Below are 27,961 nucleotides of genomic sequence, written 5' to 3'. Positions count from 1 at the left end.
TTTATTGATGATAGCCCAGCATTTAACACCATCATTCCTACAGTACTGATTGAAAAGCTACAGAATGTGGCCCTCTGTACCTCCCTCTGCAACTGGATCCACAACTTCCTAACCAGAAGACCTCAGTTTGTGTGGATTGGAAACAACATCTCTTCCTCGCTGATGATCAACGCTGGTGCTCCACAGGGGTGTGTGCTTAGCCCACTGCTCTACTCCCTCTACACCCAGGACAGTGTGGCTAGGCATAGCTCAAATGGCATCTATAAATTTGCTGATGATACAACCATTGTTGGCAGAATTTCAGATGGTGATGAGAGGGTGTACAGGAGCGAGATGTGTGAGTTAATTGACTGGTGTCACAGCAACAACCTGGCACTCAACGTCAGCAAAACCAAGGAGCTGATTGTGGACTTCAGGAAGGTCAAGGCAAGGGAACACAAACCAATCCTCATAAAGAGATCGGAAGTGGAGAGAGTGAGCAGTTTCAAGTTCCTGTTTGTCATTATCTCTGAGGACCTAACCTGGACACAACATATTGATGCAGCTATGAAGAAGGCAAGACAGCAGCTATATTTCATCTGGAGTTTGAGGAGATTTGGTTTGTCAACTAAAACACTCAAACTTCTACAAATGTATCATGGAGAGCATTCTGATTGGCTGCATCATCGTCTGGTACGGGGCAGGGTTGGTGGGGGGGCTACTGCACAAGATGGAAGTAAATTGCTGAACCTCATGACATTAGTCGACTCCATCATAGGTACTAGCCTCCGTAGTATCCAAGGCATCTTCAAGGACCTTAGGAAGGCAGTATTCAGGATCCCCACCACCCAGAACATCCCCTCTTCACACTGTTACCGTCAGTTAGGAGGTACAGAAGCCTGAAGCCACACACTCAGCGATTTAGGAACAGCTTCTTCCCCTCTGCCATCTGATTCTTAAATGGACATTAAACCCATCAACACTACCTCAATTTTTTTTATTTCTGTTATTTTTCACTGCTGATTCTGTCACATTGACCCTAGTGACTGGACTGCGTTCTAGCCAATAGCTCACTCACAGACAACTAATGTTTTCGGTGCTCACCACCTTCTAACATGAACACATTCATTGGTATCTGTTGCAAATGTATTTCAATACCTCCATATTTCCTTTAGAAGGTTATTTAAGATGCTATATGACCAATAAATACTTAAAAGAGATAGATTTTAAGGAATATCGTACAGGGGAGAGAGAACTAGAGATTCCAGACTCCAGCACCTTGCAAAATGTTCCCAAGGTGGCCAATATCAGGAGATGTGCAGGAGGTCAGAAATGGAGGATCAAAGCAATCTTAAATGTTTATGGGGCCAGGGAAAATTGCAGAGGACAGGAGGCTAGAGATGTGGAGAGATTGGAAAACAAGGTAAGAAAACAAGAAAACTTTTAAGCATTGTAAAACATGGGAATAAGTGCAGTGTTAGAACTTCAGAAAAGGTGAAAATAGAGAAACAACATGAGTACATTGGAAATATTGAAAACTTTATATAGAGTGATATGTGCATATATTACATATAATACAGCATTGTTATAAATATTGAAAATCAGACCTTGATGCAGGACATACTGCCCCTTCAGGAATGATGCTACAATACAGACCAGAATAAAGAGTGAATTTAGTTTGAATCATACACAGTGAACGCAGGCCAGCACAAACAAATAAACGAATACAATTTTTATAAAAGGCAAGTACATTATGCACTAACATTAAATGTGGACTCCACCCAGCCCTCTTCTGCTGATGCATCTCTCCTGTGTGAGCAGGCATTTCCTTTCAATAGTAACCTGTCCCTTGGAAACCACAGTATTACAAGCCCAGATTTAACTTGAGGGTATTGGGGGGAGAGGGAGGGGATTCAGTGTAAAATGAAGTAAATTGACGGCCCTCTGTTAATGTTCAACCCCGGGAGTGTTTGTCTCCTGTGGAGATTCTATACATAGGGTCAAAGGATGAATGTGTCCTGGGCATGTAACCCACTCTAAGCTTACCTGGTTATCAAAACTCTGTCATGTTAAACCACAGTGGCAGTGAGAGAATGACAGCATCAACCCAACTCTCCCAAAGATGGATAACTCCCCTCTTGTCAAAGCTCCCTTTGGCTTCCAGTCCGGTTCTCCGTCCTACATGGTCAGTATAGGCCTCATACAATTTTCTGCAGATGGTGCAGGCTGTGAGGTAGCGAACACCTTCCACAATGCAGGTGGCTGCATCTTTGGATGTATTTGAAGAGGAAAAAGGCAATTTTTTTTTGAAAGATCGGGGAATTGAGAGCAATGGGGGAAAAGACAGATGAGGCCTAGGCCAAGTCAGCCATGATCATATTTAATGACGGGTAGGCTTAAAGGGCTGGGTGGCCTACCCCAGCTCCTATTTTTGAGTTCCATGTTTCATTTGTTCAAGGATGTTTTGAGAAGATCGTGGATTTGTTTCCTTCTGCCTGCCTATTAATTTCTTCCCATAACAGAGCCTGGAGTAGAGTACTTTAGGGAGTCTGTGAGCAACATAACATGCCAATCCAAGCAGGCTGAGTATTAAATTGAGCCTTAGTGCTGAGGATGTTGGTGAGGGGGAGGACAGTGATACTGGTTCACTTATCTTGCTGGTAATTTGAGAGATATCACCAGCAGAGACCATGCTGGAAACATCTCCGACCAGTGCTTTGATGCACTTCAATGATGTGAGCAATCTGTGGAATGAGAGGACCTTGCAGAGGTGATGGGCCCATGAACATCTGGAGCAGACAGCTGGAGACATCACGGTATGGGTTCCAAAGATGCACACCAGTGGTCAGATCCAAGCTGAGCCTCGTATTTGGCCAGAGGTGAATGTGTTAATCCTACTTTAGGAATGAACCAATCCAGGTGGATTCCAGAGGTGCCCAGTGAGGACACAAGGAATTGCTCGCTTCCCATGGATTTCACAGCCCTCAGTCAGCTGGTCTGAGAGACTTGTGGGGGGGGGGGGGTGGTCAGACACAGCTCCCAACCACGCTTCCCTTCTCGAGCTACAGCCAGGAGCAAGGGATGTCTTTCACCGCAGGCAAAGCAATGGGCTGCCTAACCCACCAAGAGCCAGCCATGTTTCCAACTTCTTCATCCTTCAACCACTCTCCTCTCCTAACAGATTCCTTCTTCTCCAGCCCTTCACCTTTCCCACCCACTTAGCTCCACCAGTCAGTCCTCCTCACCCCACCTTTTTATCCTGGTGTTTTCCCCCTTGCTTTCCAGCTCTGAAGAAGGGTCTCGGCCTGAAACATCAACTATTTATTCATTTCCAAAAATGATGTCTGACCTGCTAAGTTCCTCGAGCGATTTTCGTGTGTTGATCTGGATTTCTATCATCTGCAGATTCCCCTGACTTCATCCCAGTCCGCACTGGGATTTCACCAGCTCAAAATCCTGGAACACCTCCCTCAAAAATACTGGAAGAGTGGGGCACCTACATCACATGAACTCTGGTTCTTTTTCCAATCCTGATGAAGTGTCTCAGCATGAAATGTCGATTGTACTCTTTCCCATGGATGCTGCCTGGCCTGCCGAGTTCCTCCAGCATTCTGTGCGTGTTGCTTAGATTTCCAGCATCTGCAGATTTCCCTCTTGTTTGGCACATGGTCTCTGGAGGTTTGGGAAAGTGGTTCACCTCTACCTATTCCATGAACAATGAGGAATGCACCGTCCTGACCCACGGCCACTATCTTCAAGAAGGATGAGAACAGCAGACACCTGGGAACACCACCACTTGGAAATCTCCCTCCAAGTCACTCACCGTCCTGACTCGGAAACATATCACCGTTCCTTCATTGTCGCTGGGTCAAAATCATGGAATCCCCTCCCTAACAGCACTGTGGGTGCACCCACACCTCAGAGACTGCAGCGGTTTAAGAAGGCGGCTCTTCACCACCTTCTCGAGGGCAACAAATGGTGGCTTAGCTGGCAATGCCCAAAACCCGTAAATGAATAAATAAAAAAAAACTCCTCTGCGCTCATGCCTCCTTAATTATTGTCATCTATCCGCTGCCCTTCGACATCAATCAAAAATGACTGAACACAACAACGCTACACCACTTGCGTCAGGAACATGGGCGACTGGTAGGGCACCAGAATCCCAAATACATTCCTGACCTCCGCTGCTGTCTGTGTGGAGTTTGCATGTACCCCCTGAGACCGTGGAGATTTCTTCTGGATGTCCACCCGTTCTGAGACTGCGACGCCCGGTTCTAGGTATCCCAGACATCCTCGCATTAATAGGTCAAGGCCCATGAGAATTTTATTTGTTCCAATGAGATTGCTCTTCGGCATTTCCTGGTACAGACTCAGTCCTCCCCCATCCCAGTAAACCGTGCGCTGCACTTCCTTCTGCCGGTATATCCTTCCTAACCCCGTGTAGGTTCAGTAAGAATCATCACTCCTGGAATCAAATAAAAGTCATGGTACCTCTGTCGTTGCCCGTAACACGTTAACTGCCAGTGAATGAAATTTAAAAAGAAACTGCAGATGCTGGAAGTGGAATGGTTCCACTTATGGGAGAATCTCAAACAAGGGATATAGTTGCAAGATTAGGAAATGCTAACGTACAACAGGCCGAGCTGAATGTATGGAAAAAGAAACGGGGTTAACGGAAGACTCTTCGCCCGACCTGTTTCCGGCATTTGCTGTTTTATTTAACTCTCAGAGGCTTGTTTCCAAACACAGCCAGGTCTTCCTGAATCATCGGATAGGAACACTCCTCCATCCTCCGTTTCTACCAAACAGGAAGGCCCCATATATCCCCACCCTATACCCCACCTACCATTCATTTACCTGAACCACAAGGACACATGGACTGACCCTCCACCGGGGGAGACGTGGAAAATCGGGAGTGGAAATAATCCCCTACTCAGCCGGACTCCAAATTCCGCTGCTCAGCCCAACTTCCTGCCGGTTCTCCCGTAGGTAACGTGGACCCCGGGAACGGCGCCTGGTCGGAGCCTAGTGCGAAATGTAATGGCTTGGATCGTGGAGGGGGTTGCCGGGATTGAAGTAGTTCTGTATAGTGGTTACTACTGAGCCCCTTCCCTTTACCGCAGCCACGGGACTTCTCTCCCCGCCCCTCGCTGCCCTGCCCGTTCAGGTCTCAGTGAGGGAGGACGCCGTGGACTCCGTCTCCCTAACTCTGAATGACGCCCCGGCACCTACCCCCGCGGGCCGCTCTCCGGACTCTGGCGAGAGAGAGAGAGAGAGAGAGAGCGGGTGGAGAGAAGAGATGGACACCAGGCAGAGGGTCATCTGCACGAAAACAGGCCATTCGGCCCATTATGTCTGCGCTGATCGTTAAGCAGCCATTCACACTGAAAACCTTTAAACCTCAACACATTCCCATCAACCCTCCCCTGCGGCGAGTCACTAGCTTCATAAACTGCGGCAGCAGGTGATTAGGTGAAGGATTTTAAAACACTTATAACATTGACAGAGGCCGCTTGGCCCATTTTGTAAATACTAGATGAAGTATTTTTTTAAAAAGCTACCGGGACTAACCCACTGTCTAGCTCGCAGCAGCACCCGACTTTGTAAGGTGGTCCCCGCTTGCCCCAGCCTGAAAGGAGAACCATTCGGCAAGATGCTCTTACTCGTCAGAGGCTGTGGGCGACTTTAACCGGTGGAACTGAGAATCTGGTTTCAATAAAATTCGAATAATCTTGAAACGGAGGTCAAGTTTGGGGGTTGGAGCCAGGCGAATGGGAAGGGATTTATGGAAGTGTCGCTAAAAATGTCCCTCCTCGGTTGGAGATGAAATACAGGCGCCCGGATCACCAACCTTAACTGCCTGGATTCACCAGCCAGGTCCCACTTTAATCGGACAGGCTCAGCCATTCACCGCGGGCGGAAGATGGTGTGGACCCTCCGTGAGGAGACGGGGTTTCCACTCCCCTATAAAGACATTGATATACCGGAGTCTGTGATTCACGGATAGGATGGTACGAGCTGGGAATTGCCGATATTATGGGACAACAAACGACTGGAGAAACTCGGCAGGTTTATTCCTCGCCATAGACGCTGCCTCCAGCATTTTGTGTTTTATTCTGGATCTCCAGCGTCTGCGGCATCGCTTGCTATTAATGAATTCCCCCGGCATCTTTTTGTTGCTCCAGATTGCAGCATCTACAGATATTAATGAAAAGCTTGCATTCATAAGCGGCACCAAAGTCCATTGACCTCACAGGGTCGCCCATAAATGCAGGCGGGAATTACGGAGAAACTCGTTTCCCCCCACAGCGGTTGAGATTCCCTCACATTGAGATGCATCGAAGAGCTGAGAAAGGTTTCACGAAAAGCTGGATAACCGCAGGAGGGAGGAAGGATTAAGGGGAGGTGTTTCAGCGTGCTGGGTGGGATGGGAGGGGACCAGTATGAAGCAGAGATACCAACAAGGAACAAAGGAACACCTCTCCTTTATATTTTTAATTTTAATTCCCCCCTGCAAACCCTCATGGGCGCACTGGCATTTCATCCTCGGCAGAACGTTCCTCCTTTAACCCGTGGTCATTTCCGTGCGCACTCCCGCCCCATCCTTAGCCCCCAAGGGATAGGCACAGATACCCACCGAAGCCCCTTTTACAACAACTGACGGCAGGACAAGTTCTTACTCCGCAAGTTAATCCCGATGCCAATGGGCAGCCAGTTTTCGCGCTCGAATGGATCATTTTACCAAATGTCGGGATGGCGTCGCAGCGTCACCCTCCCCTCCCGGAACCCTTCCTTTTCCCATCTCCCCCACACGCTGCCGCGCACCCCACACCCATTCACCCAGTCCCGCTGGAGTCACCTCCAACACCCTTCCTCCGGCGGGTCAATCTTACTTTTCACCCCCGATACCGCGAGAGCATAGAGAATATACGCACGCTTTAACTTGATGTTCCTGGTCGCTCTCACACACAGAGTGACAAGACACCCACGCACACACACAGACATAGTTTGGCTCTTTTTCTCATACACTGACGGTCAAACAGTTTAACGAAGACCGACCGACACACACACATAAACACGAGTAGACACATCTGTACTACACGCGAAAAATTTTACGCGTACCGTCAGACTCGCTGGCCAACGGAAATCGAACCTCCATATATAAGGGCAGCAGTCAATACAGTCCAGAACACAGTTCACATAAAGGCAAATCGTGTAAAAAATCTAAAAATATTCATTTAACAAAAATACAGATCACGCGTTTTTTAAAAAAAAGATAATCGAAACCTTTTAAACTTTTTTTTCGGCATCTGCATAAAGGTCCAGTTTCGCTGCTAACTGCTTACAATTCGTTTAAAAAGGCATCTGATTTCTTGTTATTTCCTTTAAGTCCGCCCAGTGTCTCGACCCATCGAGTTAACACCTTTGCAGTTCGAGCGGCCGTCCTCTTGCCCCATTCCGCCGCAGAGTGTGGGCTCCTTTACCTCATTTTGTTTTGCGGCGAATACTTTACAATGAAAACGGAAAGGTGCGAACGCTCCCCCTTTCTCCCCTCCGTTTCACAGAGTGTTCTGCTCGCTCCGTCCGCCTGCCCGCCGTGCGACACCCTCGATCGCCCGCGATAGGATGGGTGCAATTTATCTTAAAATCTTAACCCTCTCCTGGCCCGGAGAGGGAAAACTCGCCACACGGCCTGTTTTCATTGTCCGGTTGCTCTCGGAGGAGGCTGTCTCTGGCCAAATCCTTGAACCCCAGAAATATTCCCTCCCTTCCCCCACACCAGGGGTCCTGCCTCCGTAGCCCTACCTGGTTGATGTTTAAAACAGCGGGTGATCCGTGAGATCCCAAGACCAGAAAATAAAAAGAGTTGGGAATGTTACTCCGGCGGAGTCTGCGTTATGTAGCCTCTGAAACATTTTCACCGCCCTGCTCAGCTCCGGGATCGGAGGTTCTGGTCTGGTTCTCCTCTGCCGGTAACTCCTCCTCGGGGAGGCGGCTGGGTTCCGCCAGGAGCTTCGGCTCGCTGCCCTCATCCCGCCCGTCCTCCGTCCAGCCGCTCGGCTTGCCCTCCAGGTTCTTGCCGGCTTCGGAGGGGGTGTCGCTTGAGGACTGGTGACTCTCGGACAACTCGGTGACCGGAGCCACCGAGGTCGTGTAGCTGTAGATGTCCTCTGACAAGGCGCAGTCGGCGCTCGGCGGGCTAACGCTGTCGATCACCACCAGCAGCTCACTGGGCTCGACTTCCCTATTGTCCGCCTCGGAGGCCGGCGAGGGCGGGCTGCGCGGGATCATACTCTGGAACCAGTCGCGGTTGTCCTCCAAGTTGTCCAGTATCTCCTTGGCGTCGGGGTAAACCAAATCGGCCCAGGTCTCCCACAGAGGGTGGACAATGAAGTCAATGAATCCAACCTAGGAGAGAACGAAGGATCCAGTTAGGAGAAGTGTTCCCTTTCACGCTGCCCGCCACACCTCCACTAAACGCCATCAACTCCTTTCATAATCTGGATCTCAACACCACGGAGCCGCCAGATTCTCCCAAACCACCACCGCCCTAAAGGCTTCGTTGACCCCCTGCATTCTGGCCGAGGGGGTTCCTGGTTTTTTCCTTTCCTTCATGTTAAAAGTTGTGCCCACTGACTAGAGAGAATCGTTTCTCAACTGTACGGAACATAGGAGGCCCTTCGGCCCACGCTGTCTGCACTAAAGTGTCAAATTAAGCTAAACCTCAATGCCGCACTTGACCCCTGTTCCCTCCATTCCCCGCAAGTTTCATGTGTCTTATCAAAATTCCTTTTAAACGCCACCATTGTATCTGCTTCCACCGCTACCCCAGCCAGCTGCCTGTGGAGGAGGAAAACTTCAACCCGCGCATCTCACCTTAGAGACAATCCCTCTATTATTTGACATTTCTAACAAATTAAATTCCTAATATTCCTGCTATGGAGATTCAAACACTTCCTGTACGGGCTTCTCCCTGAGGGCGTCAGATGCGGACTGTGTGGTAACACAACCGGTGGAAACCAGCACAATTCACGACCACCGACATTGAGTTTGGGGGGGGGGGGGTGGGTGTCACTTTAAGAGGCTGGTCTGATGTGATGGCGTCATTAGGCTGTGTTTTTTTTTAACCGTGCTCTAGTGGCTAATGAAGTTCTTACAGTCCCCCTTAAACTTAAAACGCCTCTGTCGTTTTACTTCCGAAAACCTACGGGACTTCGTTGGCCGGATCAACATTTCACTCTTTTTCCTAATTATCTTCGCGATTAATGGCTTTTTTAAGCAGTAAAAGTCAACGCTTCTGGAGTCACATGTAGACCAAACCGTAGCAGGATGCTAAGTTCCCGTCTCTAAAGGACCAAGTTAAGCTTTGACGACAAACCGGAATTGCAAGCGCTTTTAATTCCAGAATTTATTCACTTGGCTGAATTTAAATTCCTCATGTGCCACACTGGACTTTAACTCGAGTACCTAACTCAAGCCAAGGCCTTTGCACTCACGACCGCACCCAAACTTTGCAAAGAAAATAAGACCTGCAATTCTGTGGCTCCTTTCACTTCCGTGGGACATCTCCAAATGTGGCCCAGTCCATGGAAGTGATAAGTCGGAAAGAGAAGCAAGATCTCACAAACAGCAAACACGAGGAAATCTGCAGATGCTGGAAATTCAAACAACACACACACAACAGGCCAGGCCTGCTGTGTTCCACCAGCATTTTGTGTGTGTTGTTTGAAATCCCACAAACAGCGACTTGATAACGAACAGATCATTTGCTTCGGTGATACGGAGAGATAAATATTGATTAAAAAGTACCCCCTCCTCTTCTTCTACCCAACCAGTCTTCCTTGAATTCTGTCCATCTGAGAGGGTAGAAGGGGACACATTGTGGAATATTCCCGGCGAAATTCCTGGTAAGTTGCGTCTTTTAATGAAATTATTCTTTTAAAGCCCGCATACCCCTTTCAACCTCTGAAATGATATTCCTCTAGGATTGCTCAGACAGTTCATCTTCAAGTCCCGGAGACTCCACATAAATTTTGGAGGTATGGGAAATCTCAAGTCGAAACGATTGAATCCCCTGCCACTCGGATCCCCGGCCAACAGGGGGCGGTGCAAATCCGCAGAATGAGCTAAAATGCGGGCATTTCCGTGTCGCAACCAGATCACCTTAGTCATTAAATTCTGGACCTTCACGATCTGAATAGTGGACGGATTTGACACATAGGTTAAATTCAACCGTTGGACACACAACTAACGTCACTCAGATAAACACAAGGCACTGGCAGGACGGAGGTTACTGAGTGACAGTCATCGCCACAGGGCGCTGGGGCGGGTGGGGACCGGGACATTTTCTGTGTGACGGTGTGAGGGCGCTGGATTGTTATTTTTATGAATTAATTCATTGCGGTTTGGGTGATTATATCAAAAACAAGCGCCTGTTGCCAATTCCTGACTGTCATTGAGAAGACAGTGGTGAGCATTCCTTCTAGTAAAGACAATACCTACCTCAGCGTGGTTGGGCAGGGAGTTTCCCGCTTTGGATAAAAAAAGGTAAAGGAATAATGATACATTTCAAAATCAATCTGGGGGCCCAGAGGGGGTAGTCCCTTAGATCTGGTGCCCTTGTCTTGATAGTAGAGGATGCAAGTTTAAAAGGTGCTGTTGGACTAACCTAGGTGAGGAAACACGGTGAGTTTCTGAAGACAATACACACGTTCAGATGGTGAAAGGGATGATTATTCATAGTCGATACCATTAAAACTGGCTACTTTGTCCAGGGCGTCACACACAGATTTGGAATGTCACCAAAAACACACATACCTTTCTACAGATGTACCCGGAGAACATTCTAACTGGCTGTATCACTGTCTGGTACGGTGGTGGTGGTGCTGGTGGGGGGGTGGGGGGGGGGTGGGGGGGGGGTTGCTACTGCACAGGATCGAAGTAAGCTGCAGAGATTTGTAAAATTATTCAGCTACTTCATGGGCACTAGCCTCCATAGTATCCAAGACATCTTCACGGAGCAATGCCCTTTTCTCATTGTTGCCATCAGGAAGGAGGTACACAATCAGGGACTTAGGAACAGCTGTTCCCCTCTGCCTTCCAATTTCTGAATGGACATTGAACCCATGAACACCACCTCACTACTTCTTTAAAAATCTTTTGTTTGCACTACTTATTTAATTTAACTATTTAATATATTTTGATACTGTGATTCAGTTCTTTTCTTTCTATTATTGTGTTTTGCTGCCACAAGGTTAACAAATTTCATGACATATGCCGGTGATATTAAAGCTGATTCTGAAAATGCGGGAGGAACCCAGCACTTGAGATTGACTTGAAAGGAAGGAGAGTCCCAGCCCAAATCTTTAACTGTCTCTTTCCTTCTACAGATGCTGAGTTGCTCCAGTATTTTGTGTGTGTTGCTCAAGATTTACAGCATCACCAGAACCTCACTTATCTGCATTGTCCTGGATGCTGTCAAATTTTATAACTTCGAGGAAATCTGCAGATGCTGGAAATTCAAGCAACACACACAAAATGCTGGAGGAACACAGCAGGCCAGGCAGCATCTATAGGGAGAAGCGCAATCGATGTTTTGGGCCGAGACCCTTCGTCAGGACTAACTGAAAGAAAAGATAGTAAGAGATTTGAAAGTAGGAGGGGGAGGGGGAAATGCGAAATGATAGGAGAAGACTGGAGGGGGTGGGGCGGAGCTAAGAGCCGGAAAGGTGATTGGCAAAAGGTATACAGAGCTGAAGAAGGGAAAGAATCATGGGATGGGAGGCCTGGGGAGAAAGAAAGGGGGAGGGGAGCACTAGAGGGAGATGGAGAACAAGCAGTGATGGGCAGAGAGAGAAAAAAAGGGGGGAGGGGAAAATATATCAGGGATAAGAAGGGGAGGAGAGGCATAAACGGAAGTTAGAGAAGTCAATGTTCATGCCATCAGGTTGGAGGCTACCCAGATGGAATATAAGGTGTTGTTCCTCCAACCTGATTAAATATTACAATTAAACTTTACAACTTTCCTTGGCATTGGATTCATCCATCTAAGTAGAGAGGAGTCTATTTTATTGCCTAATTCTGCCTTGTGGGATGGCTTTGGGGTGCCAGGGCTGAGTTATTCAACACTGGATACCCAGTCTCTGACATGCTTTTGCAACCATGGCATTTATTTGTCCGGGTTTTCATGAGTATTTTCCAGTACACAGCTGGCAGCATTTTGAATATCAGGGGTAGGCAGCGAGACTTTCCCATTGTGGATATAATCACTGCCTGGCCCTTCTTGTTTTGAGACAGTAATGACTTACTACTTATCAGTCCATGTATGTATGCTGTACAGGTCTTACCGTATAAAGCCATGGGCTGTTTCACTTATCACGAGCTACAAACAGAATTGAACTGTCGCCAGTTGCTCCAATTCTAATAGCAAAATTGTGTGAAAGAGTTGGATTAACAACAGCCTATGCAACCTTAGTAACTCAAAGCCCTGGTGGAAAGTGGTTACTGAGACACTGGATGGACCTCAGTGGAGAAACAGCCAGCAACACGGAGTGTGAGGATGTAGGATTACAATAACATCATTTACTGTCCCGTACTACTTGTCTCGAGGTGATGGTGAGCTTTCTCTTCACACTTCAACAGTCCATATGTAGGGATAGGGCCACCAACATTTTAATTCCAAGAATGGGAATTGAACCCAGAAAAACATTGTTTCAGAGCTGAGTGCTATAGGCGGATTAGAACCAACAACCAGTGGAGAGATGCTGGTAGAAATCTTGTAGATTTCATTCTGTAGTCCTGTGGTTCCTGCTGCCTTGTCCCACTATTATCACACTGGCCCGCTGTGATATTTCACTTTCTTAACATTCAGTGTCAAACCAACACTGCTCTCACCAAGCACCAAACCCAGTACTGCCATCAAACCAGCTGACGGCAATGTCAACCTCACTGAAGCTAAACACCGGCTCTCTGACACCCCCTTCCTGGTGACTCAATCACTTCCTTCAAGTGAAACTCTGATTCACAGGTGCCTCTTCCAATCTAGTGTGTGCTTACAATGTGGTTTCCACTTCCTCTGAGCCACACTACGGCCACTCGACATGATCTAACTTGCTTCCCTCCATAGAGTCAAACACAGTTCCTCTAACCCACATAGCCCTGCACAGCCCACTTGTAATTCCATCTGAAATTTTTACAAACAAGACACTCCTGGTAGAACTAGGGTGTCTGCCTGCTCTTGTGCAACAGAACTTATTCTTTCCTACCTTAATCCTTCCTTCTGATCGGTTCCATTCCCACCTACATCCTTTAACACCTCCTTTTCTGACATAGAGTCATAGAACACAACAGCGCAGAACCAAGCCTTTCAGCCCATCTTGTACATGCTGAGCTATTATTCTGCTTAATCCCACTGACCTACACCCAGACCAAAACCCTCCATTCCCCTGTTTCCTTGAGCCTGGCTTGCCATCCAGAATTATTTCAAGTTACTCAACTACATCTGTTCCATTTCCTGCACTTCTGCTCTCATCTCCCCTATTTTTCCCACCCAGAACAACTGGAGTTCCTCTTCTCCCCACTTTCCACCCCACCAGTTTCCACATTCAATACATTTTCTGTCACCTTTGATGTGATACCACCACCAGACGCATCTTCCTCACCCTCCCATTTTCAACATTCCAAAGGGGAAAAGGATCTCGTGCTTTCCCAGCTTATATGACAAATAAACTCTTCTCGGGCTTCCAGCTGGGTACAGGTATCAAGTTTAACCATTGTTCCAATGACAAACTCTGCCATTTTCATTAAGGATGATTCCTGGGCATGTCTAGTCCAGTGGTATTTAAAAGCCCATCATCCATCCCTCCTGATTGGTTAGTCCTCATCCAATCAGGTTTCCACTTTCCCACCTTGTTTATAATCAAATTCCAGTAAAAAAACTACTGTGGCATCCCAACTGTTTTTGGGACCTCCTGGTGAAGGAAGCCATTGAAATAAAACCAGAGGAAAATAATTTTAACAAAGACTAAGAACTGGAATTCGATTGTAAACAAGGTGGGACAGTGGAAATCTGATTAGATGAGGACTGACCAGTCAGGAGGGACGGACGGCAGGGGTATAAATACCACCAGACTAGACAAGCCCAGGCACCATCCATGATGAAGATGCCAGAGTTTGTCATCAAAAAGTCTGTTAAAGTTGATACCTATACCCAGCTGGAAGCCCAATAAGAGTTCTTTCATTCCTCAGCAACTCCCCTCCATTTCCACAAACACTCTCTTCTCCTCTCACAGCACCTTCCCATGCAACGACAGAGGATACAAAACCCTCTGTCCCTCTTTTATCCCTCCCTTCCCCACCATCCAGAGACCTGAACACACCTTCCAGGTGACTCACTGCTGCCTCATCCACTCCATGGTCCTCACAATACAATCTCCGCAATGCTGGAGACACCAAAAACTGAATGAAAGTGCTGTCACCACTTTGCATAATTTAGTTTGCAAAGGCAACCCCACGTTTCAGTGAGCTGCCACTTTAACTCTCAACCCCACTCCGATCCTCTCTCATATTATTGAAATCAACCCCTGTGTAAGCTTCCCTCAGGACTAAACAGTCAATTCAACAGTTTCAGATAACAAGTAATAGAGTCATTAAATAATAAGCGCAGCAAGCCCTTCAGCCCAACTCATCCATGCTGATCAAGACACCCATCTAAGCTAGTCTCACCTGCCATGTTTGGCTCATATTCCTCTAAGTCAGGGGTTCCCAACCTGGGATCCATGGGCCTCTCAGTTAATAGTGAGGCTCCATCACATTAAAAAGGTTGGGAACCCCAGCTTTTCTATCCATCCAAGTGTCTATTAGATGTTGTTGTATCAACCACTTCCCCTGTCAGCTCATTCCACATAACCATCACCCTCAGCATGAAAAATTTGCCTTTCAGGTCTTTTTCAAGTATTTCCTCTCTCACCTTAAACCTCATTTTTGATTCCTTTTCCTTGGGAAAGAGACCGTACACTGACCCTACATATCTCCCTGCAATTTTTTAAGCCCTCAAGGTCATCCCTCAATCTCCTATTCTTCAAAGAATAAAGACCCAGCTTGTCCAACTTCTCCCTCGGGTCCTGGCAACATTCTTGTAAATGTTCTTTGTACTCTTTTAATCTAAATGATGTCTTTTCAGTAACAGGGTTACACCAAAACTCTACACAGTACTGCAGGTGTGGACTGCAAGAAAAATATCCCAACTCCTACACTTGGTGTCCTTACTAATGAAGGCCAATGTGCCATGTGCCTTCTCCTCCACCTTGTCTAACTGTGACCCAACTTTCAGGGAACTGTGAAGTTGTCTTATTCTGTTCTGAAACACTCCCCATCCCCTATATGTGATAGTTCTATCTTGGTTTGACTTTCTAGTCTTATCAGAATTGGCCAGTTTTGTTGAAAGTTCATCAATTTATACCATTAACTCAGTTTCCCTTTCTCCATAGGTACTGCCGGATCTAATTGTGTTTTTCTTCCCCAGCATTTTTTTTAATTTTTCATTTTAGTAACTGCAGTATTCAGTATCCCACAGTATCCCACATTTTTTGTCTTCTCCTCTGTCCTTATCCAACCATCTTTATTTACAGCTCCTCCTGCAGACAGGTCAGCTGTAGTAAACACCATTTTGCCACTATCTCTGTGTCTAGATCACAACCCTCCCAATCATTCAATCCCTCTTGGCCTCAATCCTATCACAGGTATTTCCTTTGTTCTCCCCATCCCTCCACGCCCAGCTCTTCCTCTACAACTTAAAACACACTTGATTTCTAACTTGTTTGAACTCTGACGAAAGGCGTGAACAGGACATTACTCTCTCCTTGAAATGCTGCCTGACCTGCTGAGCACTTAGAGCATTTTCTACCCTCCCAGTAAACCTAGTTTGAGGATTCTGCACCGACAATGAAACAACCCTCTGATTTGTTTTTAAAAATGATTAATAGCCTTCAAAGAAAGTGATAAAATCACCCAGAAGTTCTTCCTCAGTTGCAGGGCTGTGTTCTGTCCAACATAATCTGCATTTGGCTGATTAAATGTACCTCCGCTGTAATCAAATTGCAGACTCTGTGGGTTAAAAGGCCTAATTCAGCTCCTATGTCTTCTGGAAGTGGAGAACAAGATGGACTGACATACTACTCTCTACTCAGATGATAAATTGTGGCCATAAATTTAACTTTCCATTACCTTCTTGCAATGTTAAGCAGTGAGGCATGTTGTGCGGGGCGGGGGGGGGAGGTGCTTCAGGATTGTTCACTATATTTACTGGAGACTGCATGATAAGACTGGATTGGTGATATTCAATCTCTCTCCCCCTCCCGCCCATCTGCTTGGGACTTCTGCCATCTAACCTGGGTTTTCTCAATGGAAGCAGTATGTTTGTCACACATTGGGCTGATATCCATGCCCCGCTCACGCTCTTGGTCCCCCTGGCGGAAGAATTCCATCATGATCTTGTCCACCCAGGTGCGGTACAGGTGCAGGGGCTTGGTGGGGTTGCTCAGGTCAGCGCAGTGCACCATGTTCTGCAGAACCTGTGGAAGGAAACATCAGGAGGCTCAGTGCACTTCCTAAAAACCACAGCCCATCCACTGGTAGCCTATTTCTCCACCACTCTCAATCGAGAAGGCATCAGCAGCGCTCAGGCCACAGGCCTGGAGTTAAGAACTTCACCTGGTAATAGTGGCAGGTCACTGGGATACAGCAAAACTGGGGACATTAATCCCAGGTAAAGGTCTTTTACTGCATAGTTGTGAAGGGACAAATCTGTTGCTATGTAACTTTGGGAACAGAAGGAGCTAAAGACGGCATCAGAGGTTTTTGTGGATTTAGGCGACTTCTTCTAGTTCATCCACAAAACTGTTTAAATGTGCTATTTTCATCTCTTTTTGTTTCTTTTTTTAAGGTGGCTGGGGTCCTGACAGAGTCCATGATCTACTGCTGCACTCAAACTACATTCTTCACCGACAGTGGGTTCTAGCTCTTCGGAACTCGCCGAGCGGCCTGGCGTTTTGGGATCACCAGGAGCAGTTTGGAAGATGAGCGCCTTCAGGATGGGGCCCTGAGGACGACTCGATTCTTCACTGATGTTGGCGACTGAAGCGCCGTGGCAGATCGAAATATCGAGACAGCGGGTGCAGTTGTCAGAGGCCTCTGCATTCGAGCGATCTCTCTCTCTCGATAATGATGATGAGAGAGAATCTGTTGGGGGAACTCACATATATGACACTGTGGATTGTAACATCCAAACAGCGAGCTGTTGGCTTCCCTTTCGCTGTGACAGGAGCGATATCTCTCTCTCCCTTGCTTGTGAAAGAGAGCCTGTCTGAGAAGTGTTGGGATAGACTGTAGTTTTTGATGCACTCTAGATTACAGCATTGCTAGTGCTGGCATCGTGGGTGGGGGGGGGGGCTGATGTTTTTGCTGGAGCAAGTAGGGGGAGGATTGATGCTTTGCTGCTGCTTGAGGGTGGGAGGTGGGAGGTGGCTTTGGGATTCTGATGTTTTTCTGTCATTCCTTCTTTGGGCTTTTTCCCCTCTCTCTTTTGTGGATGTTTGTAAAGAGTAAGGATTTCAGGCTGTATATTGTATACATTCTCTTGATATTAAATTGAACCATTAAACCATTGATATAGTACTTTGTGTAGAGGTGATTCTCATAATAGACAGGTCTATTACTGTGTGTTATTGGAGTAGGGTTGTGTTTAGCACAGGCCTGCTGTCTAATAAAGGGGAATGCACTGGTGTTATCAAGCAGTCAAAGTTAAACTGACAGCCACAGATCTGTCACTGCTTAACAAAGGGATCTTTAACCATGTTTAAGATCGGTGCTGTTTGATTCTTAGAGTATATTTGGAGCATGTTGAAACAAATACATTAAAAATTGATCTAAATTTTAAATAACAGGAAAATGTTTAATGTAGCAGTTATGTAAACTAGGAAAATCTGTACCTGTATCCGGTCAGAATAATTATCCAGCAATAGGACTCCTAAACTTGTAACTTTCTTTGTCTCCACCATTGTCTTCAAGTCTGCCAGTAGGTTCATGTGCTTGGTCATGTCTGTGGCCAACACCTGGATCAGGACAAGGTTAGAGAGATATAACCAATTAACAAAACAGGAGGCACCTCGCTGTCAAGGTCCCCACCTCAGAGAGACTCTCCATCAGAGATCCCATCTGTCTTTCATATCGGTTTCACAGTTTACCAGGTCAGACACAAGAAACAGAAGTTGAAGAATATTTTAACTAATCCATTTTAAGTTGATTATATTGAAGGATTTAACAATTTTGAGAGCCAGGTTTATAGACAAGCTGAGTTTGAGGGGCTGAGAATGGGAAAATAAATGGGTGATAATACAGGAAACTGACTACAATTTAAAATGGTGCTCACCAGTGTGTAGGAAAAGTATAGAGAAGTACAGCACAGACAAGGCCCTTCGGCCCATCTAGTCCATGCTGAAACCATTTAAGATGCCTACTCCCATCGCCATGCACCCTCCATATTCCCTATTATCCATGTACCTATCCAAACTTCTCTTAAACGTTGAGTTTATATTGTGTGAAAAGGAAAGAAACCAAACGCATTGAGCATTCACAGCTGAGGGTAAGGAAGTACACAAAGAATGCTTATTAAGAGAGAAAACAACAGGACAGAAGTTTAAAAAAATAGGAAAGTAAGGTGGAACTATGTAATTAAATTATAACAGAGCATGAAACAAGATAGCAAATATGTTTTATTTTATTATGACGAAAAGGCTGGGATAGGAATAATGCCAGTAAAGGATAGACAGGGCAATAGTAGGTTATGATAAAGTGATGACAGAACTACGATATCACCATTTCCTGGAGTATTTACTAAACAGATAGTCATGACATCTGATGATATAATAAGTATTGAGATAACAGGAAAGTACATACTGTATATTAAATAAAACGATCAAGCTCAACCCTGATCCAGATGGATTACAGACAAATGTTTTATTAGTATTTAGGAAAGAAAACAAAGGTATTACCACATATTTTTAATATTTCAGTAGAAGATGAGGTAGTGGCTTAAGTACAGGCAAATACCTAATGTGATGCCAATATTTATGAAGAATGATAGAATATGCACTGGGGGTTATAAACCAGTCAGCTGAGTGTATTTGGTGGGGAAATTAATGGGTGCCTTACCAAAGAAAGGAAGAGCATCTAGAATGAAAAGTGTGTTAATAAATAGTGGAACTAGATTGATAAGTGAATAAGCTGAGGAGAATGCAGAGCCAAAGGACAAGCAGTGCATTAGTATGCAAGCTGGAGTTAAGATAAAAATGCAGTGTCTAAGTACACAGGAGATGGAACAGAGCGGTAAGGGACTGAGAACATCTAAACTTTAAAGGTTTAACAACTGAGAGGCAGCTCACTGAATGAAAGAATCTTGAAGCTTTCACAGACAAAGGCAGCTCCCCAGAGCTCAAAGGCCTTGAAACACTGCTCAGAGTTTACAGGATAGCCTGTTCAGCATCTATGCATCAGTTACTAAAATGCTGGTGTGAGTTACTGGACCAGATTAAAGAAATCCCAACTGTTCTCTCTCTCTCTCTCTCTCGAAAGCTACTAAAAAGGCACTGGTGTAGATCTACTAAACTCACCATATTATTTCAAGGTCACTCAGAAATAAATGAAATTAAACCCACGGGAAGTCAAATTGAAATAGTTATTAAGACATAATTGTTCTTAAACAAAAGGAAAAGCTGGAACAGTTTGGCAAATACATATGGCTGTGCTGGCTGGGAACAGGAGTTAGGGAACGAGCCTGCTGACTGAATTTGGACTGTGATGGACATGTGGTGGAAGTTGTTGTACAAACCATGTCAATGGCCATTTTGCGAAGGTTCTGAAGCTCTTTCTTGCACAGGTTCTGAAAGATGTTGCAGTTCTCTTGCTGCAACAGTTTAAAGCCCACAGCCAGGTGGTGGTTCTCCAAAACAGAGGCATCATTATACATCAGTGCTAACTCGGAATCTATAAAGCACAACAGAGAGACAGGATAAATAGAACGGAGATAGAGCCGGGGACACAGATGGATGCAGAACATCAGAAGCAGATTCAGTGGAGGAATTCAAGGGAAAGAGGGAGAAATGGGAAAGAGATAAGGGGAAGGAGTCAATGGGGAATTCAGAGACTAGGTAGACAAGAGCATGGAAAAATGGAGCTAGACAGCAAAATATGGGACAAATTTGGAAGAAAGAGGCAGTGATGCAAAAGGAAATCTGATGTGAAAGAAAAGGGGAGATGATAGAATGAAACACTAAAGGATAGAGAGAAAAGGAAATGTTGGTGGGAGTTGGGGAGATAGAGAAAGACAGGGAGAAAGAGAAAATGGCGGTAGAGAAAGAAAAGTAGGAGAAGGTATGGTCTGTATCAGAGAGAAATACAAGGATTTTGAAAAGTAGTTATTCAAATACCTTAAATACTTCCCACAACATTTTCTAAGTATAATAGGCCGTTCATCACTTCAGAGCACCAAACATACAAAATATTCCTTCTTTCCCTGGAGTACAAACCTTCCGAAGATCAAAGGAACTCTTAACTATTCTCTGAAATGGCCCAGGGAACCACTGTGTTGGGCAACTAGTGATGTATTAAATAATTATCTTCTCAACGAACCATTTCAAACAAATGTCCAATAATAAGTAACTGGAATAAAAGGAACTGAAAGCATTTGAGGGCTTACAGCCAAAGAGTGAATCCCTTCTGACTAGCACAGCCATCAACAACACTTACTGGTATTGATGAGGAATTGGTTGGAGACACCTGGATGGTCGACGTCGTGGATTGCAGAGGCAAAAATTGCAGCCATTATCTCAAGGTCAGTGAAGACTGCCTGGAAGACCAAGTCAGGAGAAATCACCACCAGTACTTTCAATCATTGAAGAGGAGCCTGGAGTTTCCCGAGAAACACCAGCAATTACCCATGTAATTGACTACACTTCCCCATGTAACTCTTGGAAAATTTAGGCTGATCATTGATAGGTAATATTGTCACATCAGATGCCAGACAGTGGCCATCTAGCCCTTTATACTTGACACTCAACAGCACTACCATAGACAAAGCCCCACCGTCAACATCTTGGAGGTTGCACTGACCAGAATCTAACCTGGACCAGGCACATAAATACTGTGCTTGTCAAATTGCTGCAGTGCATGTGGTGATAGTGGTCCTACAGTGCTACTGGACGGGGGGTGGGGGGGGGGGAGTTCCAAAAGCAGCAGAGAAGCACATTTAGTGGAGGATTTGCAGCTTTTCAAGCGTACACACATCCATCTATCTACTCACGGGCAAAGGATGATACATTCCCGTTCCACCCATAGTCCTTTAGAGACTTAATTATGCAGGGCCCAGTTATTAATATTAATGAAGAACCAGAAGACATGGCTTTGGTAGTAGGATTTGAAGGGAGGGAAAGAAATTAATTTTCACCCAGAGGGTTAGGGAGGTTGCAGCTCAGAAAACCTCATCATGTTGGCTACGTAAATGGACATGGTGCTGCCAGGTGGAATTAGGATAGCTATTTCTTCATGGACTATCATTGACACTAAGGACGGAATGGCCTCATATGTCAGAAATTTTCCATCATTCCATGAAACCCAGAATGATAACGATGATTTTGCAGTTTCACCCCTTGAAACTGAGAGCTGTTAAAAACCTACCTCCAGCGCTGGAGACAGAAGCAGGACGTGCGTAGACTGAGTCACATCTGCAGCGTGGTAATTGTTGTGGTAGCACACATCTGTATGATAATGGTCCTCGAGAGTCATCATGTACGTGATGAAGGTGTCCTCAGGGATCTTAAATGTCTTCAGCAGCTGTCGCGACTTTGAGGTGAGAGCAAAGATCGGAAATTCATTGAGAATAGCCGGTCTTTAAATAACGTTGCCTAAGTAACATTCACCCTGATTGGCTGTAATTTTTTTGGGCAAACTGTGAAATGTCAAAAAACTCAGGTGCGCTGAACTGAGAACCAATTCTTGTAGCCTGGAACCTTATTTCAAAATCCGACCTAGGCCTAGTGGGAGTTCTTTATGGAATGTCAAGGGTCAGTAGTAATCAGCTAACCCTTAACTCCCCTGCTACGAAAAATATATCTAACTGTATAGATCCTAGTTTGCTGAAAACACCAAGTGGGTAATTAAGTAAGGCCAGTAGGAGTATAAAATTATAGAGACATCAACTAATTAAGCGAATTACTGGAAGATGGACTTTAATGCAGGTTAGTTATGAAGGTTTATATTAAATCTAAGTATTATTGCTGGTGGGCGATATGTTACTTTTTGCGAGAGGGAGGAGTTGGGGATTTGGAGTCTGTTGTTGGTGTTTTTCTGTGTGGACAATTTTAGTTTATTTTATGTTAGTTTTTTGTGTGTCAGACAGGGTTGGGGCTTTGATGTTATTGTTGTTTTTTCTGTGAGTGAGGGGTTGGGGATTTGATGTTATTGTTAGAAAGCTCCATGTACCTATCTAAGAGTCTCTTAAAAGACCCTGTTGTATCTGCCTCTATCACCTTTGCTGACAGTGCATTCCATGCACCCACCACTCTCTGTGTGAAAAACTTGCCCCTCACATCCCCCTTGTACCTACTTCCAAGCAACTTAAAACTATGCCCCCTCATGTTAGCCATTTCAGCCCTGGGAAAAAGCCTCTTGCTATCCACACGATCAATGCCCCTCATCATCTTATACACCTATTGTTGCTGTTTTTTTTCCGTGAGGGAGGGGCTGGGGGTTTGACATAATTTCATCACTTCTTTTTTGCAAGGGAGGGGCTTGGGGGCTTTTAAGATTTTGATGTTCCAGGTGCCAGTTTCCATGTAGGCGATCTATTAGTTTTTTTTGTGCAAGGAAGGGAGTGGGGGCTGGTCGGGGTTTTTGAGTTTTTCATCTTTTTCTTTTTCATGCTGGTGGTGGGGGGGGGGGAAGTAGACGTCTTTTCTTGAGACAACTTCCATGGTTTTTCTAGAGAAGGTGAGTCTCAGAGTTGTATTGTACACGCATACTTCGACAATAAAATTAACTTTTAATGGTGCAAAGCTGCAAAATAATGTAGGGCCAAAAAAAATAAGGGGACTAAAAGGTAGCAGTCAACTGCATAAGTACAGTCAGAAAAGCCAATTCAATATCACCCTTTATAAACAGTGGGCTAAAATGGAAGGGAAGGGATTTTTGCAAAAGCTGTACAAAATTCTATTCTGACCATACCTTGCATTGGTAAGGAGTCACCTGCACATCAGAACAGGGTATGAGGGGCAGGCCGTCTTCCCTAATGGGATTTATCAAGTAGATCATTTTAATTGCATTTGTCATTCAGTCATTAAGTCGAGTCCCACACACAAAATGCAGGTGGAACACAGCAGGCCAGGCAGCATCTGTAGGAAGAAGCGCTGTCGACGTTTCGGGCCGAGACCCTTCGTCAGGACTCTGAGTCTGACTCTTTGTGACCTCATGGACCAGAGGGTCCACAGAGTTTTCATGGCAAGATACTGAAGTAGGTTGCCAGGCCTTTCTTCTGTGCAGATACTGCTGCTGCCCAGGTTAGGACCCGGCTGGGTTTTGAACTCAGGACCATCTGCATTGAAGTCCAGTGCTGATACCACTACACCACCAGACAGTTTTTAATTGCATGGTAATTTCAAATTTAAAGCCCTCAGCTATCAATGTAACTGAGGTCTTCAGATTGCTGTTAAATTAACTTTCTAATGCTACTTTATTCCTGGAGCTACTGGGACATTAAAAAAAGCTTTTAGTCCCCATCTGATTAGAAGGTTCATCGACATGAAAAAGTCCATTTATTTGATAGTCAAGAATGATCCAATGAAAAGTCTGTTCATTTTCCAAGTTGTGAGGGAGCTGGGTCTCATATAGCTGGGAATGGCAATTAGGGTGCTAGGGGTGATGAGGCTGAGATCATATGATCACGGCAAAGCTATTGGCATCCCTGGATCTCACCCCCCCTCCATGAGTCACCATCATCCTTAAAGTTGACACATCCACTTTCCCTTTACCCTGCAGGCTCTTGGTAAGAAACTAGAATTCCCAGTGGATGGTCGTCCAGTCAATGTCAAACACAGGGCTGAGTTTGTCCTGTGTCTTCAGTGAGCTACGGTGATTTGAGACATTGCTAAACTAATGGAACAGGATAGAATGGACCAGCGAGATCCATCCCCGGTTCTACATATGGCTCCACAGAGCAGGATTACCTGACAATTGTGGGATTGCCAGGCAAGCAGGTGTCAAGCAGTGAACGCAATCGTTTCTGAAAACCACATTGACTGTCTTACCTTGAAGATGGCGTGCATTGTAACCGTAAGTGGTCGTTCATAGGAATACTCCCCAATCTTAAAGATATTCAGACCCCAGTCATTGAGGTGTTCCAGTTCCTAGAAGACCACAAAATCAATACCTGTTAATAAGCAGGGAACATACGTTCTGCTGTGGACCAGTCCATCTTCTCGTCCACCCTTTCTAAGTACTACAATCCCGCAGGATCAAGTTCAGTTTCCTCTGTCACTTCAGAAACAAGCATGAGGAGACACAACTAACACAACTAAAGGCAGCTAGAGCGACTGCAATCTCACCAGTGTGTATGCAGTTGTTCAGGAGAGAAATTTGGTGTTTACTCATCTAAAATTAAGGCTTATGGGTTTAAAGAGAGTCGAACCTATAACTAACCTGTTGAAGTGTTCCTGTGTTAGCATTCCCTGAGATATCTCAGAAAATTCACATGCAATGTACTAAACAACTGTGGTCAGGAAATGCACATGTTGCAGTTCAGCTACCGCATTCATACATTTTGTTGCTGCTGCAACCGTAGCTGCAATGGAAGGTGATTTGCATCAGGACCAAGATTGGCCAGACTCGTGCAGAAGATCATGAAGTTTCAAGCACAAATTATTTCCAAAATCAGCAGGGTTCCCATGGTTTTTGACAGTGGTCTGAAACCCTTGGTGCTGGAAATTCACCCCCCTGTGAACATGCTCCACACACATTTCAGCCAGCGTAGAAACATGGAGATTGACAGGAACCATTCTGGCCATGTCATAAGACACAAGAGCAGAGTTAGGGCATTTGTCCCAGTGAGTCTGCTCCACCATGCACCATGGCTGATTTAATTTCCCTCTCAACCCTATTCTCCTGCCCTCTCTCTGTAACCTTTGAAGCCCTTATTAATCAAGAACCTATCAACTTCCAATGACTTGGCATCCACACTAGTCTGTGGCAATAGAATTTCACAGACTCACCACCCTCTGGCTAATGACATTCCTACTTATCTCTGTTCTAAAGGGTTGTCCTTGTAATCTGAGGTGTGTTATAGGAAGCATCCTCTCCATGTCCAGTAGGTTTCATTGAGATCCTCTCTTGTTCTAAACACCAGCAAGTACAGGACTAATTAAAGTGCTAACCCCAATTCTCAACCTCCCTGTCCTTAGAAGTTTAATTAGAACGTTAGTAGCTGGAGTTGGTCTTACAGTCTGCCCCACCATTCAATACCATAGCTGAGTTTTCACCTCAGTGTTATTTTCCTACACTAACCCCATATCCCAGGCTTACCTTAATATTTAAAAATATCAATCTCACACTTGCATCTACTCAGGGACTCAGCTTCCACAGTCTTTATAGGGTTTAAAATTTAAAGATTCCTTACCCTGTGGGTAAAGAAATTTCTCTTCATCAAGAATGGCCAACCCCTTATTTTTAATCAGTGACCTCTGGATCTAGACGTCCTCCCCAGTGGAAACAATATCGCTGTCAAAGCCTGCATGGATTATTATTGTAAACTAAGTTTGGTTAGACTGGATTTGTTTTGAATTGAAGAGACCAAGAGAGAAGCAACTGAAGTATATTAAATTCCGGGATGAAAAAAAAGGTCAAGTTTTCCTTTGAAGTGAGGTCATCAGCTAGGATTTAAGGAAATTGACAGAGGACACAGGGAAGAGATGGGTTAAAGGGATAAAGGAAAGTAAAAGAAAACTTTTTCTTCATTCAAAAAGTAGTTGGACTCTAGAACCACTGTTTGAACAACAGGTAGAGACACATTTGAAGGATGGCTGCATAAGCATTTTTATCTTATCCAGCTGTCCTTCCGTTGTTCAGCAACATAATTCTTGCATCCTACACCCTTTTCCCTACTCTTTCTGTGCACTCTACCATAACTACATAAACCTTTATTAACACGTTTTTCATCTCCTCAGTTTAAAGAAAAACAGTTTTTCCCCTCACAATAAATCTTTTAATATCCCTGTAAAATTCTTCTGAACCTTCTCCAGCTCACTCCCGTAGTTATCAGAACTCCAATCAGTGCTCAGCCTGCTTCTGATAGAGTTCATCTTTGGTTTTGACTTCTCAGGTCTTACGTTAAATGACCAGGTTAATAAAGGCAGGAGGTTCATAAAATTAGTCTTTTTGACGTAAGATGTTCAAAAAGTGCATTGCAAAAGCTTTTAATCAAAATTTTGTAATTACAAGGAAACTGATCACTGCTCATAAAAATGCCACAGTAACTGCTTTGTACAACTTTTGAAGCCAGTTTTTGATCATTTATAATCAGGGATTTCAGAGTTTAATTCAAAAATTATTCATCAATTGTGGTAAATTCATTTGCAGCAAGATTAAAATAACTGCATGAAATATCACCCTTAAATGTACTGAGATATTTGTATTTCATGCAATATTTTGAAAAAAAGTTAAAAAACGTTATCTGAATTGGTTAATTGATGAAAGTGTTGGCGCGTGGCCAAGTGGTTAAGGCATTCGTCTAGTGATCTAAAGGTCGCTAGTTTGAGCCTTGGCTGAGGCTGCGTGTGTGTGTGTGTGTGTGTGTGTGTGTGTGTGTGTGTGTGTGTGTGTGTGTGTGTGTGTGTGTGTGTGTGTGTGTGTGTGTGTGTCCTTGAGCAAGGCACTTAACCACACATTGCTCTGTGACGACACCAGTGCCAAGCTGTATGGGTTCTAATGCCCTTCCCTTGGACAACACTGGTGCAATGGAGAGGGGAAACTTGCAGCTTGGGCAACTGCCGGTCTTCCACACAACCTTGCCCAGGCTTTCCAAGGCGCAAATCCATGGTCTCACAAGACTAACGGAGGCCTACACACACACAATTGATGAAAAAAATTGCACAAGGCAAAATAAATTGGAATTTCAGCAGAAATTTTTAAAAGGCCACAATAACAAAACAACCTGTTTAGTCACTGTTCTGGGAGAGTTTGATGGAACAGTATAGAAGTAGAATTTTGATTTTTTTACATTTTAGATTTGAGATAAAGCACAGTAGCATGACCTTCTGGCCTATCAAGCCCATGTGCACAGTTAACCTACTAATCTGTACGTCTTTGGGATGAGGGAGGAAACCCATATGGTCACAGGGTGACTGCTCAAATTCCTTACAGTCAGTGGAAGAATTGAACCCAGCCCGCTGGTGTTATAATAGCGTTAGGCGATATGCTACACTACCATGCTGCCCAAGAGGATAAGATGTAAACCTGCTGAGAGCAAATTTATCTGATATGTGACCTATGTGTCCCTACCCTGGCAGTGTTTGATCAGGCAGCACATTGGGGGCTACAGTTTCTATCTGAGCTGCAACATCTCCAATACCTAAATGTTGTACTGCGCACATAATTCTCCACTTGACACAAAAGCAAGTGCCCCAGGACGATGGGTTAAAAGGTGTAGAAAGGATTTCTTGCATACCGATTCCAGCTCAGCTTCATGGTTGGTCTGCACACCGAATCGTGGGATGTTAGCAGAGGAGATCACGCTCAGGCTGTGCTTCAAGCCACTGATTTGTCCCATGGTCTCCAGTTCCTTCTCCCTGCCCCGAGGCACTTCCATTTCATGTGGTTTGTCTTTGAAAGAGCAAAACAGACAGTCGGAAAATATAAAGAGAAAGTGGTGCATTTCCATACTGGT

The 27,961-nt window shown here is 45.1% G+C and overlaps 1 protein-coding gene across 10 annotated transcripts in view; it reads right to left on the bottom strand.

Moving 5' to 3' along the window:
• Positions 1-1,634: 1,634 nt before the first annotated feature.
• The window catches only part of LOC132406148 (cAMP-specific 3',5'-cyclic phosphodiesterase 4C-like), a 283,893-nt gene continuing 257,566 nt past the window's right edge, over positions 1,635-27,961 (bottom strand). For all 10 annotated transcript variants that reach the window (XM_059991408.1, XM_059991407.1, XM_059991405.1 and 7 more), the window contains 8 exons: positions 27,743-27,897; positions 24,333-24,431; positions 21,709-21,873; positions 20,782-20,881; positions 19,865-20,019; positions 17,967-18,089; positions 16,368-16,550; positions 1,635-8,388 (listed from right to left, as the gene is read on the bottom strand). In XM_059991408.1, the coding sequence (XP_059847391.1) occupies positions 7,876-8,388; positions 16,368-16,550; positions 17,967-18,089; positions 19,865-20,019; positions 20,782-20,881; positions 21,709-21,873; positions 24,333-24,431; positions 27,743-27,897 (1,493 nt within the window). In that variant the 3' untranslated portion in view covers positions 1,635-7,875. The remainder of the gene's footprint in view (positions 8,389-16,367; positions 16,551-17,966; positions 18,090-19,864; positions 20,020-20,781; positions 20,882-21,708; positions 21,874-24,332; positions 24,432-27,742; positions 27,898-27,961) is intronic.

The sequence above is a fragment of the Hypanus sabinus genome, chromosome 16, assembly GCF_030144855.1.
Source record: "Hypanus sabinus isolate sHypSab1 chromosome 16, sHypSab1.hap1, whole genome shotgun sequence".
Taxonomy (NCBI): Eukaryota; Metazoa; Chordata; class Chondrichthyes; order Myliobatiformes; family Dasyatidae; genus Hypanus; species Hypanus sabinus.
This window is presented reverse-complemented; position numbering and strand designations above follow the sequence as displayed.